The sequence below is a fragment of the Podarcis bocagei genome (genome assembly GCF_964188305.1).
Source record: "Podarcis bocagei genome assembly, chromosome: 14".
NCBI classification, from domain to species: Eukaryota; Metazoa; Chordata; class Lepidosauria; order Squamata; family Lacertidae; genus Podarcis; species Podarcis bocagei.
Window position 1 is genome coordinate 45484183 of NC_138139.1, and position 14540 is coordinate 45498722.

The 14540-nt window shown below is 47.8% G+C and overlaps 1 protein-coding gene across 3 annotated transcripts in view; it reads right to left on the bottom strand.

Moving 5' to 3' along the window:
• Nucleotides 1–1475: 1475 nt before the first annotated feature.
• LOC308572982 (small integral membrane protein 10-like protein 3) overlaps nt 1476–14540 on the bottom strand; it is a 32200-nt gene continuing 19135 nt past the window's right edge. For 2 of the 3 annotated variants that reach the window (XM_081169602.1, XM_081169601.1), the window contains exons 4-6: nt 9708–9867; nt 4044–4224; nt 1476–1731 (exon numbers count right to left, since the gene is read on the bottom strand). Coding sequence is in view for 2 of the 3 variants with exons in the window: in XM_081169601.1 (XP_081025727.1) it covers nt 1562–1731; nt 4044–4224; nt 9708–9867 (511 nt within the window). In the remaining variant the exon portion in view is untranslated. Of the gene's footprint in view, nt 1732–4043; nt 4279–9707; nt 9868–14540 lie in introns of all 3 variants that reach the window. The other variant, XM_081169600.1, reaches the window with a different exon arrangement.

Sequence of the window (14540 nt, forward strand, 5' to 3'; positions counted from 1 at the left end):
TGGTTGACTCATCAGTTGTTGGGGTTAATAACTGGAGTTTCATAGGACAATATTAGTACATTATCGGCATAATGTGATTTCACGGCCTCTCTATTCCTGTAAATGTTACTCAGCTTATGTCAGCTGCATCTGGAAGGAAAGCTGCTTTATTCTGGGGCTCGTTCTGACATACCTTGGATCCCAAATGCCTTGTGAATCGAATGTTTTGGCTCCCAAACGCCACAAACCCGGAAGTGAGTGTTCCAGTTTGCAAATGTTCTTTGGAACCTGGATGTCAGACGCTGCTTCCGATTGGCTGCAGGAGCTTCCTGCAGCCAAACAGAAGCCATTCCCTGGTTTCCAAACGGTTTGGAAGTCAAACAGACTTCCGGAATGGATTCCATTCAACTTCCAAGGTACAACTGTATTCAGTCCCTCAATCCCACTGCAAAGGAGTCTGGTATCTGAATATCCCAAAACTATGTAAATGTCCATTAAATTTGATAAATACTGGGAACGTCTCCCCCCATCTTCTCTTTTCCACCCCAACCATCCTAGCATCTTTTCCCACTTCTCCCCCAACATCTCAGGTACTTTGCCCTCCCTAAAAATCTCACCTCTTTCCTACTCTTCCACCCTGGTTCATGGTGGGTCCAGGTCTCCTATGAGGAAAGGTTGAAGCATTTGGGACTTTTTAGTTAAGATCATGGAGAAAGTGGAAAGTGAAGAAAATCTGCCCCCGTGGTCTCATGATCGAAGAAGAAGAAGAAGAGTTTGGATTTGATATCCCGCCTTTCACTCCCCTTCAGGAGTCTCAAAGCGGCTGACATTCTCCTTTCCCTTCCTCCCCCACAACAAACACTCTGTGGGGTGAGTGGGGCTGAGAGACTTCAAAGAAGTGTGACTGGCCCAAGGTCACCCAGCAGCTGCATGTGGAGGAGCGGAGACGCGAACCCGGTTCCCCAGATTACATGACTACCGCTCCTAACCACTACACCACACTGGCTCCATGATACTAGAACTCGTGCCATGACGGCTATTGCTCTGCCTCCAACCATGCTTCTGAAGAACATTTGCTGGAAACTGCAGAAGGCAAACATGCTCTTGCACTCAGGTCCTGCTTGCAGGCTTTCCACAGGCATCTGGTTGGCCACTGTCAGAACAGGAAGCTGGTCTAGGTGGGTCATTGGCCTGATCCAGCAAGCTCTCCTTATGTTCTCACTTAATTGCTCCAGGCAGGGCAGGACTAGCTGTCACTTACACCCTTTCTCCCTTCCCTGTTCTCAGGTTCTCCATCAGTCAATTTGCTCTTGCCCCCAAGGCAGCATACTGTTCTCCCACCAGCAGTTTGTCCCTTCCGTCACAGCTGAGAACCCAGAAATATAAGAAAACCAGGAAGCAGCCACAGATTGAGATAAATAAAATAAAGCACTCAAAACAGAATTGAACATAACTGAAGGAGCACCATTGGTAAAGAAACACACTCACCTCCCAAGTTTGTGCGGGGGAAAAGCTTTAATAGAAAAATTAAAATAGGTGGTATATTTTCAAAAATTCTACGGGATGTTGTTCAACAAGATGATCAGGCAAACATTTTATTTTCAAGTTTAAATTTCTTTACGTGCATTTTTATAAGGGCGATTATAGTTTCATTCCCAAACATCTCGGCAAGTTGCAAAGGTGTCAGCCCTCCCATGGGACTTTCTACATCAGCGGTGGCATTCAGCAACAAATAGCAAATTCCCAGGTGCCCTAAATAGATTTTAAAAGAGAGAGAGAAAGAGGTAAATGTGTTTTGGCACAGAATATATTTTCTACAACCACCCGAACTTGACTCACACAGAACAATATCAACAGTTTATCTAGCATGCTCCGCAGTAGTTTGACTTCACCCCAAAGGTGCACGCCTCCCTTGTCTCCAGAAACGGATGCCAACAAATTCCAACAATTTAGGACAGGAATGGGGAACTAGTGCCCCTTCAGGTGTTGGTAACTTCCACTATCCCTGTTTGCTGACTGAGTCTGATGGGAGTTGGGAGTCTCACAACGTTTTAAGGCTCTCCACTCTTACTCTGGGGTACCAGACAGAGGTCCTCCATCAGCCGCTACCTGGTGTGCATTTTTAAATTGTATTGCTCAGATCTCAGGAACTTAATCCAGGTCTTGAAAGACTTTTGATTTTATCTATCTGGTTTAGCAAAGTTTCTTAACAATTTCCTACCTAGCTTAGCAACAGATGTGTGGATTAGAATTTACCAAGTGAAATATTTCAAATTTACCTTTCAGACTTAAAACATGAAAACAGGAATAATCTTAATTATGATGTCTATGTTAACACGACCGTTAGGAATATTAATGCACGTTTTAGAATACTTGTGATTTATTTATTTTTTCTCTTTAAATTTTGTTGTGGTTTGAAACTGTTGGGACTTTAAGGTCAGGGCAGGGACAAGACTAGATGTTCTGGATTTAAAAAACAAACAAACAACCTGACAGGTATGTGTGGTATAGTATGTGGCATGCATAACAATTTTCCATGTCAAACAGGGCAGACAACAAGTATTTTGAGATCTACTTAACACTGTCAATGTAGTCTGCTTCTCCCTCCCCTACACCTGAATGATAAAGGAACCCAGCACTGGGAGCAGATAGAAACTTTTCTAAGAGATCTCCTCTAAGATGGCAGTGCTGGAGTAGATTTCCCAGTGTCCCTATTCTGTAGCATATTTAGCACTGTGGTTTATGAAACTGACCTCTCCACACACACCCTGATGCCAGGCATGCAGTCACTGTGTATTAATGTGTATTACATCACTTATAACACAATCCGATGCTTACGGAAAAGAAACGCCCACTGAGTCAAGTGGGACTCACTCCCAGGTAAACAGGTATATAGGATTGCAGTCTCACCCCCAGAGGTGCACTCCATTGTCTCTCGAGACAGACAGATGCTAACAACAATAACTTAACTTTTAAAATGTGATACGCTGGCACGGCTATATTTGGGGATCTTCCTGTCAATTTTATTCAGTGGGGCCCTAGACATTTGCCCAAATCCCTGCCAGGATGGCACCACTGCCCAAAGCTGTTATTTGCCCCATTAAGACCTATGGATAATGGCATGCATATGCTTTCCTTTAGGGAGCAAATGGGTGGGAATGATTTTCTCATCAGGAAAATGGCACAGGGCAGGAACTTTTTGCAAACTGAGGGCCGCATTCCCTTCTGGGCAACCTTCCAAGGGCCACATGCCAGTGGTGGGTGGTGCCAGATGCAAAAATAGGCGGAGCAACACATGTAAAGTTTACCTTTGTGAAGTTGGCTAGTCTCTACCAACACCCCCTTCTCTTAACCTCCATCCAGACATGCAAGATGCATGGTCAGAGTTCAGGAGCACATTCCAGCTAGGCCATGGGTAGGCAAACTAAGGCCCGGGGGCCGGATCCAGCCCAATCGCCTTCTAAATCCAGCCCACGGACGGTCCGAGAATCAGCACGTTTTTACATGAGTAGAATGTATGCTTTTATTTAAAATGCATCTCTGGGTTATTTATGGGGCAAACGTTTGCTGAAAAAGTTTGCTGACCCCTGAGCTAGGCAATCTCAGGGCATGAAGCAGGGCCATGGAGGGGGTGTGGCCTGGGATGTGGGGGTGGTTGAGTTGGGTACTATGACACCCTGTGCAAAGCCAAACCCACCCCCAACCCCGCCTTCCCAAAGGCAGGTAAGGGGGCATGAGGGCTCTGGCGGGGTCCTAGAGCCCTCCCAACTCCTTCCCAAAGCTGGGGAAGCGCTAACTAGGCTTTCCACCCAGACAGAGAGACTTGGTCCCCAATCCTGAGATTCCCCCACCCCTTGCATAGGGAGAAAGGGTTGAAAAACCTCCTCCAACTCCCAATTTCCCCCCAACACTGGGCTGCTTCTATCTGACCACAATCTCCACTGTTTCCTCTAATTTGGCCGCAAGAAAGAGGGGCAAAACACCTGTATTACCTCCTTGCACTTGTAAAATGACAGAACTACCTTAAAATCAAAACTTATTTAAAAAAAGGGTTGAAGCATTACCGTAAGCAATAGCAAGATGTAACGCAGTCGCCCCATCGCACTGTGGATTTGGGACGTTCACGTTAATTCCAGGGTAATGCAAGAGTGAAGACACGAGATGCATTTTTCCAGTGTTTACTGCGGCATGAAGTGCTGTGTTTCCATTTTCTGCTACTTGGTTTATGTTGGGCACAGGAAGAGCCTGGAAAATTAGCAGGAAATACTGCTCACCCACCGAAGCAGAGCTAAGGGCCAACTAGAATAAAATCAGAAAGCCGGCATTTTGTGCACTTTCCTACATAATCTCCTATATATTTGGGGGGAAATGTTGCAAGTTATGCATTTGCACACCTCCTCTTAAGATAACGTAAGCGTATTTTACACGATGGTTCACGAGATCAAGGAGCAGGTTTTCACCTATGTTTGGATACAGTTGGACACCATTAGAATGAAGATGGCGAACTGAACCTTTCAAAATTGCACTGATTTTTTGGTTTCTTAGAATTCCTGAGCAACACTGCTAGTATACTGTACAGTGGTACCTTGGTACTCAAACAACTTGGAACCCAAACACTGCAAACCCAGAAGTGTTCCGGTTTGTGAACTTTTTTCAGAAGCTGAATGTGCTCCGTTTTGAGTGTTATGCTTCCGATTTGAATGCCACACTTACGTTTTGAGTGTTATGCTGAGGTCTGTCTGTTTTTGCTATTTATTTTGCGTTTTTGTTTTTGAAGCTCTTTTTTTTTGTTTTTGTGACTGTGTGGAACCCAGTTCAGCTACTGATGGATCGATTGTGTGACTACAGTACATTGTTTATTGCTTTCATTTTTTGGATCAATGGTCTCGTTAGATAGTAAAATTCATGTTAAATTGCTGTTTTAGGGGTTGTTTTTTAAAGTCTGGAACGAAGTAATCCATTTTGCATTACTTTCTATGGGAAAGTGTGGCTTAGGTTTTGGAATGCTTTGGTTTTGGAATAGACTTCCAGAACAGATTAAGTTTGAGAACCAAAGTACCATTGTATACTAATAGCAAACTCATTCTGTGAATGTAGAGCCTTATGTAGCCAAAACTGCACACATCCACACCAAAGGAATTATCATCGGGCTTTTGAGAACCCTGATTTCCAGACATATAAATATTTTTTTGAGGGGGGAACCCTAAAAACAGGTCAATAAGGACTGAGCATGCTCAATGGACCTAGAATGATGGATTGGACAAAACCCAAGGAAGGGGAATAAAAGAGCTCTCCCAGTAAAGAATATGGTTGGTTGTAACCCTAAACAGAAACACTCCATGCTGCAAAATTTTGTTGCTGGACCCATTTTGTCAATGCATTAATTTTTTTGATTTCTAGGTCACTTTCATCTCTAATTCTCATTTGCCTTGAAGTTTTAAAACTAAAGTAATTTCCATTTCTAAACCACCTAGAAAACTCATGGAGAAATAAGTTTTGTTATTCAATTAGGTCTTAATGTAAAAATACACACCCCCCCCAAAAAAAACCCCCACCTCACCTCTCTTCAGATAGGCTAGATGTTGAAATAAATTTAACTACGTAAGTACAGCAGCCTCAGAAATCTCATTGACAGTTTTGGAGTTTTACAAAACGCTTGGGGAGCATATAAAGACTTGCATTTTAAAAGACACAGTGACATACCGTATTTTTCGCCCTATAAGACGCACTTTCCCCCCTCCAAAAATGAAGGGGAAATGTGGGTGCGTCTTATGGGGCGAATGCAGGCTTTCGCTGAAGCCTGGAGAGCGAGAGCGGTAGGTGCGCACCGACCCCTCTCGCTCTCCAGGCTTCGCGGACCTCTCCTCAAGCAGCGGGAACGCTCCTGCTGCTTGGGGAGAGTTGCCGGCATCCCGAAGCCTGCGCACACTGATCTCAGCGCGTCCAGGCTTCGCGGACCTCTCCTCAAGCAGCGGGAATGCTCCCGCTGCTTGGGGAGAGTTGCCGGCATCCCGAAGCCTGCGCACACTGATCTCAGCGCGTCCAGGCTTCGCGGATCTCTCCTCAAGCAGCGGGAACGCTCCCGCTGCTTGGGGAGAGTTGCCGGCATCCCGAAGCCTGCGCGCGCTGATCTCAGCGCGTCCAGGCTTCGCGGATCTCTCCTCAAGCAGCGGGAACGCTCCCGCTGCTTGGGGAGAGTTGCCGGCATCCCGAAGCCTGCGCGCGCTGATCTCAGCGCGTCCAGGCTTCGCGGATCTCTCCTCAAGCAGCGGGAACGCTCCCGCTGCTTGGGGAGAGTTGCCGGCATCCCAAAGCCTGCGCGCACTGATCTCAGCGCGTCCAGGCTTCGCGGATCTCTCCTCAAGCAGCGGGAACGTTGCCGCTGCTTGGGGAGAGTTGCCGGCATCCCGAAGCCTGCCTGCGCTGATCTCAGCGCGTCCAGGCTTCGCGGATCTCTCCTCAAGCAGCGGGAACGTTCCCGCTGCTTGGGGAGAGTTGCCGGCATCCCGAAGCCTGCGCGCGCTTATCTCAGCGCGTCCAGGCTTCGCGGACCTCTTCTCAAGCAGCGGGAGCCACCGCTGGGCTCCCACGGCTTGCAGAGAGCTGCCTGTTTGGGGGCTGGGGTCGGGGGAAGCTCGGGCTGCCCCAGCCCCGCGCCTGGGGGGAAAATAATTTCCCCCCTTTATTTCCCCCCCAAAAAACTAGGTGCGTCTTATGGGACGGTGCGTCCTATAGGGCGAAAAATACGGTAAATCAAGCCCTTGTGGATCACAAAGGTCCAACTGGTACTGCGTCTCATTACCTACAGTGCAGAGTCAGTAGCTTCTGGGAAGTCCACGCTAAAGGCATGAAGGCAATTGCACACATTTCTTGCTGCCCCTCCGGAACTGTTATTTAGCACTATACTGCCTCTGAACCTGAAGGTTCCACTTCACTATCGCAATGCAGCAACAGAGCGCGGAATGGGGCACATCTCTGGAAGATCTGAAGCTTCCCACACATGAAGAGTCAGGTTCAATTCCTGCAATCTCTAGCTAAAGAGCCCGAGATAGGAAAGATCCCTGTTGAAATCGTGGAAAGACAGCAATACGCAAGGGAAGCAATACTACTCCAGACTGTCATGACTCAGGGTACTGCAGTTTATAATAGAACTGTGCATCAGCACGGGAGTTGCAGAATTCCTGCTAATCCAGGCACTAGGAAGCAATGCCTGCTTAGGAGGCAGCAGCAACCTTTTTACCCTTTACCCAAGTGACCTCACCACAAAAGGAAGTTCATTCCCTTCCCTGTGGAGCACATAGCTTTCTGGACTATCAGGAGTTTAGAAAGAGAAGCCTTGTCTGCCTTTGCAATGACAGGACAGGTTTATCAAATGAAATGGAAAAGCAAATGCCATATAACAGTGGTTCCCAACTGGTGGCCTGAGGACCCCTGGAAGTAACCCACCCAGGGGGTCTGTGGCACAATTCACATAACAAAAACTACCCTAGAGATATCCATTATTTCAAAAGAAGGGTTTCCATGGCTTGGCTTTTGAAAAACAGGGGGTACACAGTACTTGGCTAATGGGGAACCACTGCCGTATAACAAAGATCTGGCCCAGAAGGCCAAAAAGGTTTCCCATCTCTATCTCCCACCACCACTGGCAAGCTCATGGGACAACTATGACAGGCGGTGGGCCCGCTTGTCAATCACCAAACACCTTAATTACATCAGATGATTGACAGGTGGGTGATGGTGCCCACCTGTCAAGGCTGGCCTGTAGAGGTAGGGGGGGAGGGTTGACTTCTCCATGCACCAGCTGAGAGATCAATCCTGCTTAACACTGGTTTGGGGTACATGAGAGAAGTCCCAGCCTTGTTTTAATTTCCACTTTGATTCAGTTATCATTTTGTGTGTGAAAAAAATGTCTTTTCTCCAAGAAGCAACAGAGATCCAGTAATGGAGGGGGAGGGGTGGTTGGCCCTTTGCTGCTTTCTAGGATAGAACCTCAAAAGTTCAGAGCCAGTATACCACTGAGTAGCAAGAGAGGGCCATTGCCTTCATGCCCTGTGCTTTTTGGCTTCCTGGAGGTATCTTGCCGATCACTCTGGGAAGTAAGATGTTGGACTAAGAAGTTAGGTCTTCAGTCTGATCCAGCAGAATTCTTCTCAATTTCTTTAAATGCTCAGCTTTGCACAGCTTTTGTATCTAAGTTTTGTGATAGATGAACGTAGTTGCAGAAAAGAATTGGGGTTGAAATGGAGTGAGCTGGAGGAGGGACCCAAATGCGAGATGCAGGACCCAGAGGAAGAGTGGCTTGGATTTTTCATTCTCCCTGTCACTCCATCACCCTGCTCTCGCCCCCACCCCAGGTCAGCATCCCATGCCAACTGAGCATGCTCAACTTGTATAACCTCCTCAGTAATTGTTGTCATCATCACCAACACCACCATTTATGAAGATAATGATGGCTCTTGATCAAGACGATGACCTCTTGGGTGTTAAGAAGAAACAGTACCTCTGCAGAGCCTCTCAATACTTATGGCATCTATTGTAAGTCTGGTGTCTTATAAACTCTTTTATAAGAATTCCGATTGGAACATTGGCCTTTTTCTGTTCTGTGCTAATCTTGCCTAGAAATAAGTCCCACTGAACTCTGTGGAACTTACTTCTGAGTGGATAAGCCGAGGAATTCACTGTAAATTACTTCTGAGCATATTGAGGAGCTCATCTCCCTGTAATTCACGCTTCCAAGGAAAACAATTTCCGAGAGATGCTACTGAGTTTGGGAGGCAGACGTTTCCCTGAACTAATAAAGTTGACACCAGCTTGCTTCTGCAAAAAGACAATTGCAACACCATGTGGAATTTGAACAATCACCACTCCATAAGCCTGCACATTACCCTTGGGGGATAATGGATCAACAGCTGTGCAGTTTTCAGAAGTAGTCATTTAACTCAGCCTCACACCCCTGAAGGTTGCTTCACACATTGTAGTTTCAGATGTGTACCAAAGACATTTTAGGTTGGATATGGGGAGTCTTTGGTCCTCCAGATGTTGCTGAGGAACAACTCTCATCAGCCCCAGCAAATATGGCCAGTGGCCTGGGATGCTAGGAGATGTCGCTCAGCAACATCTGGAAGGCCAAATGTTCCCCTCGCCTGCTTTAAGTACCGTATTTTTCGCTCTATAAGACGCACAAGACCACAAGATGCACCTAGTTTTTGGAGGAGGAAAACAAGAAAAAAATATTCTGAATCTCAGAAGCCAGAACAGTAAGAGGGATTGCTACGCAGTGAAAGCAGCAACCCCTCTTGCTGTTCTGGCTTCTGGGATAGCTGCACAGCCTGCATTCGCTCCATAAGACGCACACACATTTCCCCTTACCTTTTAGGAGGGAAAAAGTGAGTCTTATAGAGCAAAAAATACGGTAGATGGCAAAACATCTAAAGTGTAAATGTGAAATGTTTGCAAATTCACGTTATCACAAAAAATGAATCCGAATTTTTTAAAATCTAAAGGAATGAGAGTGCAGATCAGAATCAAAGTTACACCTAAACAGCAATTTACAGTGCAATCCTAGACAAGCTTACTCAGAAGTAAATGTAATTCTCTCCCACATGGCTTACTCCCATGTAAATGTGCATAGGTTTGCAGGCGTAACATCCTCCACACCTCCTGCTTTATAATAAGAGTTTCAAAAACCTAAAAAATAAATGTAAATGTGAATCTTCTGAGTGACTGACCATTTCAAGGAAATAATCCAAGATCTTTGACTGATCATATATAGTGGCTAAAAATATTAGATTTCTGTTCTTTTCATCAGCAACACTGAGATCAAGCTTCTGGCTTCTAACAAGGTAATCCAAGACATCTGCATATCCCAACTGAACTGTCTGTAAAGCTCTGAGGAGGGGAAAAAGCAAATATGTTAACAGTTAACACTGCTTGGAAAAGAAGACAGAAAAGCAAAACTATTTCAATCATTTACATTCCATGCAAACTGATTGGCCACTGTTATGTCCGATCAACAGCCAGACTCCAAAGAACTATGCATTTAATTTGGTATTTTCCCTCCTAAGCCAGCCTCCCTTTGGAGAGTTTCAACAGCAGTTTGCAATAGGAGATGGGAGTTCAATGTCCCAAGTAGAGGTGATGGCAGTGAACCAACAGGGTATATATATGAGAGCCCTTTGGGTAAACACGAAGTTGCTTTTTGCATCTTACCGAAAGGTTTTTACATATATCTGAAGACATGATCAAATAAGATCAGAAAATAACCTCTTGAGGGGGGAGTGTTCCAAAGCTCTGGGTTCACAACTAAAAAGGCCCTGCTTTTTCATTCATAAAGCCCTAGGGAGAGTCAGGCTTCAGACCCAGTCATCTCACCCATATCACCTAGATCAGGGATGGGGGACCTGTGGTTGCTCATACGTCACTGAGTTCCAGTTCCCATCACTTCAGCCAGCATGGCCAATGGTAAGGGATGATGGGAGCCAAATCCAAGGGCATCTTGTGGGTCACAGGCTAGCCACCCCTAACCTGTGAAGCAAGTCTCCCACTGACTTCAGTGGACCTTGCTTCCATGTAAATATGCTTACGATTCACACTAAGAGATGTATTGCCATGTAAGTTTATACCAGTGTTGGCTTGCTCAATGAGTAAACCAACCTTACCTAAAAATATTTTTTTGAAGTACTTAACTGATTTGAGAAAGTCAGCATGTTTTCTTTAATAATAGCAAACGATAAGGAAAGTATTGTGTCTTCATATTATTATTATTATTATTATTATTATTATTCCAAAAGATATTAGGAAATACTTTACAGTTACACTGTATTGCCTCTTTCAATTTGATGGTGTATGTACGATGGCTAGGTTCTATGTCCACTGTCAGAGCAATTTTGTCTCTGAATTCCAGTTGCTAGGAATCACAGGAGTGGGGAGGGCTGTTGTGCTCAGGTCCAGCTTTCAAGTTTCCAATAAGCATCTTGGACTAGTTGGGCCATTGGCCTGATCCAGCAGGATCTTCTCACGTTCTTCATCAATATACAGATGATACCCAGCTCTACCTTTCTTTCAAATCAGAACCAGTGAAGGCGGTGACAGTCCTGTGTGAGTGTCTGGAGGCGGTTGGAGGATGGATGGCGGCAAACATATTGAGATTGAATCCTGACAAGACAGAAGTACTGTTTCTGGGGGACAGGAGGCGGGCAGGTGTGGGGGATTCCCTGGTCCTGAATGGGGTAACTGTGCCCCTGAAGGACCAGGTGCGCAGCCTGGGAGTCATTTTGGACTCACAGCTGTCCATGGAGGCACAGGTTAAATCCGTGTCCAGGGCAGCTGTGTACCAGCTCCATCTGGTACGTAGGCTGAGACCCTATCTGCCCGCGGACTGCCTCGCCAGAGTGGTGCATGCTCTGGTTATCTCCCGCTTGGACTACTGCAATGCGCTCTACGTGGGGCTACCTTTGAAGGTGACCCGGAAACTACAACTAATCCAGAATGCAGCAGCCAGACGGGTGACTGGGAACGGCCGCCGAGACCATATAACACCGGTCTTGAAAGACCTACATTGGCTCCCAGTACGTTTCCGAGCACAATTCAAAGTGTTGGTGCTGACCTTTAAAGCCCTAAACGGCCTCGGTCCAGTATACCTGAAGGAGCGTCTCCACCTCCATCGTTCTACCCGGACACTGAGGTCCAGCACCGAGGGCCTTCTGGCGGTTCCCTCAGAGCGAGAAGCCAAGTTACAGGGAACCAGGCAGAGGGCCTTCTCGGTAGTGGCGCCCTCCCTGTGGAACGCCCTCCCACCAGATGTCAAAGAGAACAACAACTACCAGACTTTTAGAAGACATCTGAAGGCAGCCCTGTTTAGGGAAGCTTTTAATGTTTGATGTATCATAGTATTTTAATATTCTTTTGGAAGCCGCCCAGAGTGGCTGGGGAAACCCAGCCAGATGGGCGGGGTATAAATAAATTATTTTTTATTTTTATTATTATTATTATTATTATTATTATTATTATTATTATTATTATTCAGAATGAATTCAATTCAAAAGCCTGTTTCAGGACAGCAGGATTCATACTGCTGCTGGAGAATAGGTGTAAACAAGCCAAAGAAAGCAGGAAGACCCAACGTCCTCCTTCATTTGAAGAGAAGACTCCCTGGAAAAGACCCTGATGTTGGGAAAGATGGAAGGCACAAGGAGAAGGGGACGACAGAGGGCGAGATGGTTGGACAGTGTTCTCAAAGCTACAGACATGAGTCTGACCAAACTGCGGGAGGCAGTGGAAGACAGGAGTGCCTGGCGTGCTCTGGTCCATGGGGTCATGAAGAGTCGGACACGACTAAACGACTCAACAACAACAACAACAACAACAACAACAACAACAACAACAACAACAAGCAAGTATACTGTTTCCAAATCAATGACCAGCTATTTATAGACAAGACTTGAAAAAGCAATTTGTCTAGTTCAGGGGAAGGGAACCTGTGTCCCTTGAGATGCTGTTACCGTATTTTTCGCCCTATAGGATGCACTTTTTCCCCTCCAAAAATGAATGCAGGCTTTCGCTGAAGCTTGGAGAGCGAGAGGGGTCAGTGCGCACCGACCCATCTCGCTCTCCAGGCTTCAGGAAGACATCCGCAGCCTAGGCAGCCCTGCTGGAGGACCCGCAGGGCTGTCTAGGCTGCGGATAGCAGCCTGCTTCCCGGAGCGTCGGGCGCCCTGAAAGCAGAGCGCCCGGCGCTTCGGGAACACATCCGCAGCCTAGGCAGCCCTGAAGCAGAGCGCCCCGCGCGCCGGACAGACATCCACAGTGTGGGGAGCCCTGCAGGAGTTCCCCGCAGGGCTCCCCACACTGCAGATAGCAGCCTGCCACCCAGCGGGCGGGACCCCCTGAAGCAGAGCGCCCCATGCGCTGGACAGACATCGTGGGGAGCCCTGCAGGAGTTCCCCGCAGGGCTCCCCATGCTGTGGATAGCAGCCTGCCGCCCGGCGCGCGGGGCACGCTGAAGCAGAGCGCCCCTCGCACCGGGCATACATCCGCAGCGTGGGGAGCCCTGCAGGAGTTCCCCGCAGGGCTCCCCACGCTGCGGATAGCAGCCTGCCGCCCAGCGCGCGGGGCACGCTGAAGCAGAGCGCCCCTCGCACCAGGCATACATCCGCAGCGTGGGGAGGCCTGCAGGAGTTCCCCGCAGGGCTCCCCACACTGCGGATAGCAGCCTACCGCCCGGGGCACCCTGAAGCAGAGCGCCCCGCCCGCCGGACAGACATCCGCAGCGTGGGTAGCCCTGCAGGAGTTCCCCGCAGGGCTTCCCACGCTGCGGATAGCAGCCTGCCGCACGGCGGGCGGGGCGCCCTGAAGCAGGGCGCCCCTCGCGCCGGGCAGACATCGGCCAGCCCTACAAGCTCGGGGGACAGCAGGGAGGCGCGACGCTGCCATCCCGCTGTTCCTCGACCTGGTTTGGTTTCCCCGACCTGCTTTTGGGGGGGAAATAAAGGGGGGGGGAATTTCCTTTATTTCCCCCCAAAAAAACTAGGTGCGTCCTATGGGACGGAGCGTCCTATGGGATGAAAAATACGGTACATTACAACTCCCATATATATAATTTTTTGGTTACACAGCAATCTCACCATGTGTGTCTGCACATTCTCACACAGCATCCACAGTATTATCGTTCCCTCATATAGTTTTCCGTCTACAGGAGAAACTCCTCCTGCATACTTGTGTCCAGGGCAGCTGTCTACCAGTTCCACCTGGTACACCAGTTGAGACCCTACCTACATGCGCACTGTCTCACCAGAGTGGTACATGCGCTGGTTATCTCCAGCTTGGACTACTGCGATGCGCGCTTACATGGGGCTACCTTTCAAGGTGACTTGGAAAGTACAACTAATCCAGAATGTGCCATCTAGACTGGTGACTGGGAGTGGCCGCTGGGACCATAGAACACCGGTCCTGAAAGACCTACATTGGCTCCCAGGACGTTTTTGAGCACAATTCAAAGTGTTGGTGCAGAGCTTTAAAGCCCTAAATGGCCTCGGCCCTGTATACCTGAAAGAGCATCTCCACCCCCACCGTTCAGCCCAGACACTGAGATCCAGCACCAAGGACCTTCTGGCAGTTCCCGCACTGCGATGAGTGAGGTTACAGGGAACCAAGCGGAGGGCATTTTTGGCAGTGGCGCCCTCCCTGTGGAATGCCCTCCCATCAGATGTCAAGGAGATGATTAATTATATATCTTTTAGGAAACATCTGAAAGCAGCCTTGTATAGTGAAGCTTTTGAGGTTTAATGTTTTAATATGTTTTTATATATGCTGGAAGCCGCCCAGAGTGGCTGGGGCAACCCAGTTAGATGGGTGGGGTACAAATTGATAATGATACTGATACGTGGAACATCCCTATGCATACATGGAACATTCTCATCACAAAAGAGAAGCAGCAGCTTCTGCATGAGTAGGAGTCCCTTTCCCCAAGGTCAGGAAGGCTAGAGCTTGAAGGAGAGCAAATGCTTCAGCAATGAAACCACTAAGACCAAGGCCCCATCCTGCCCCTTTCTCTCAGGGCCTGG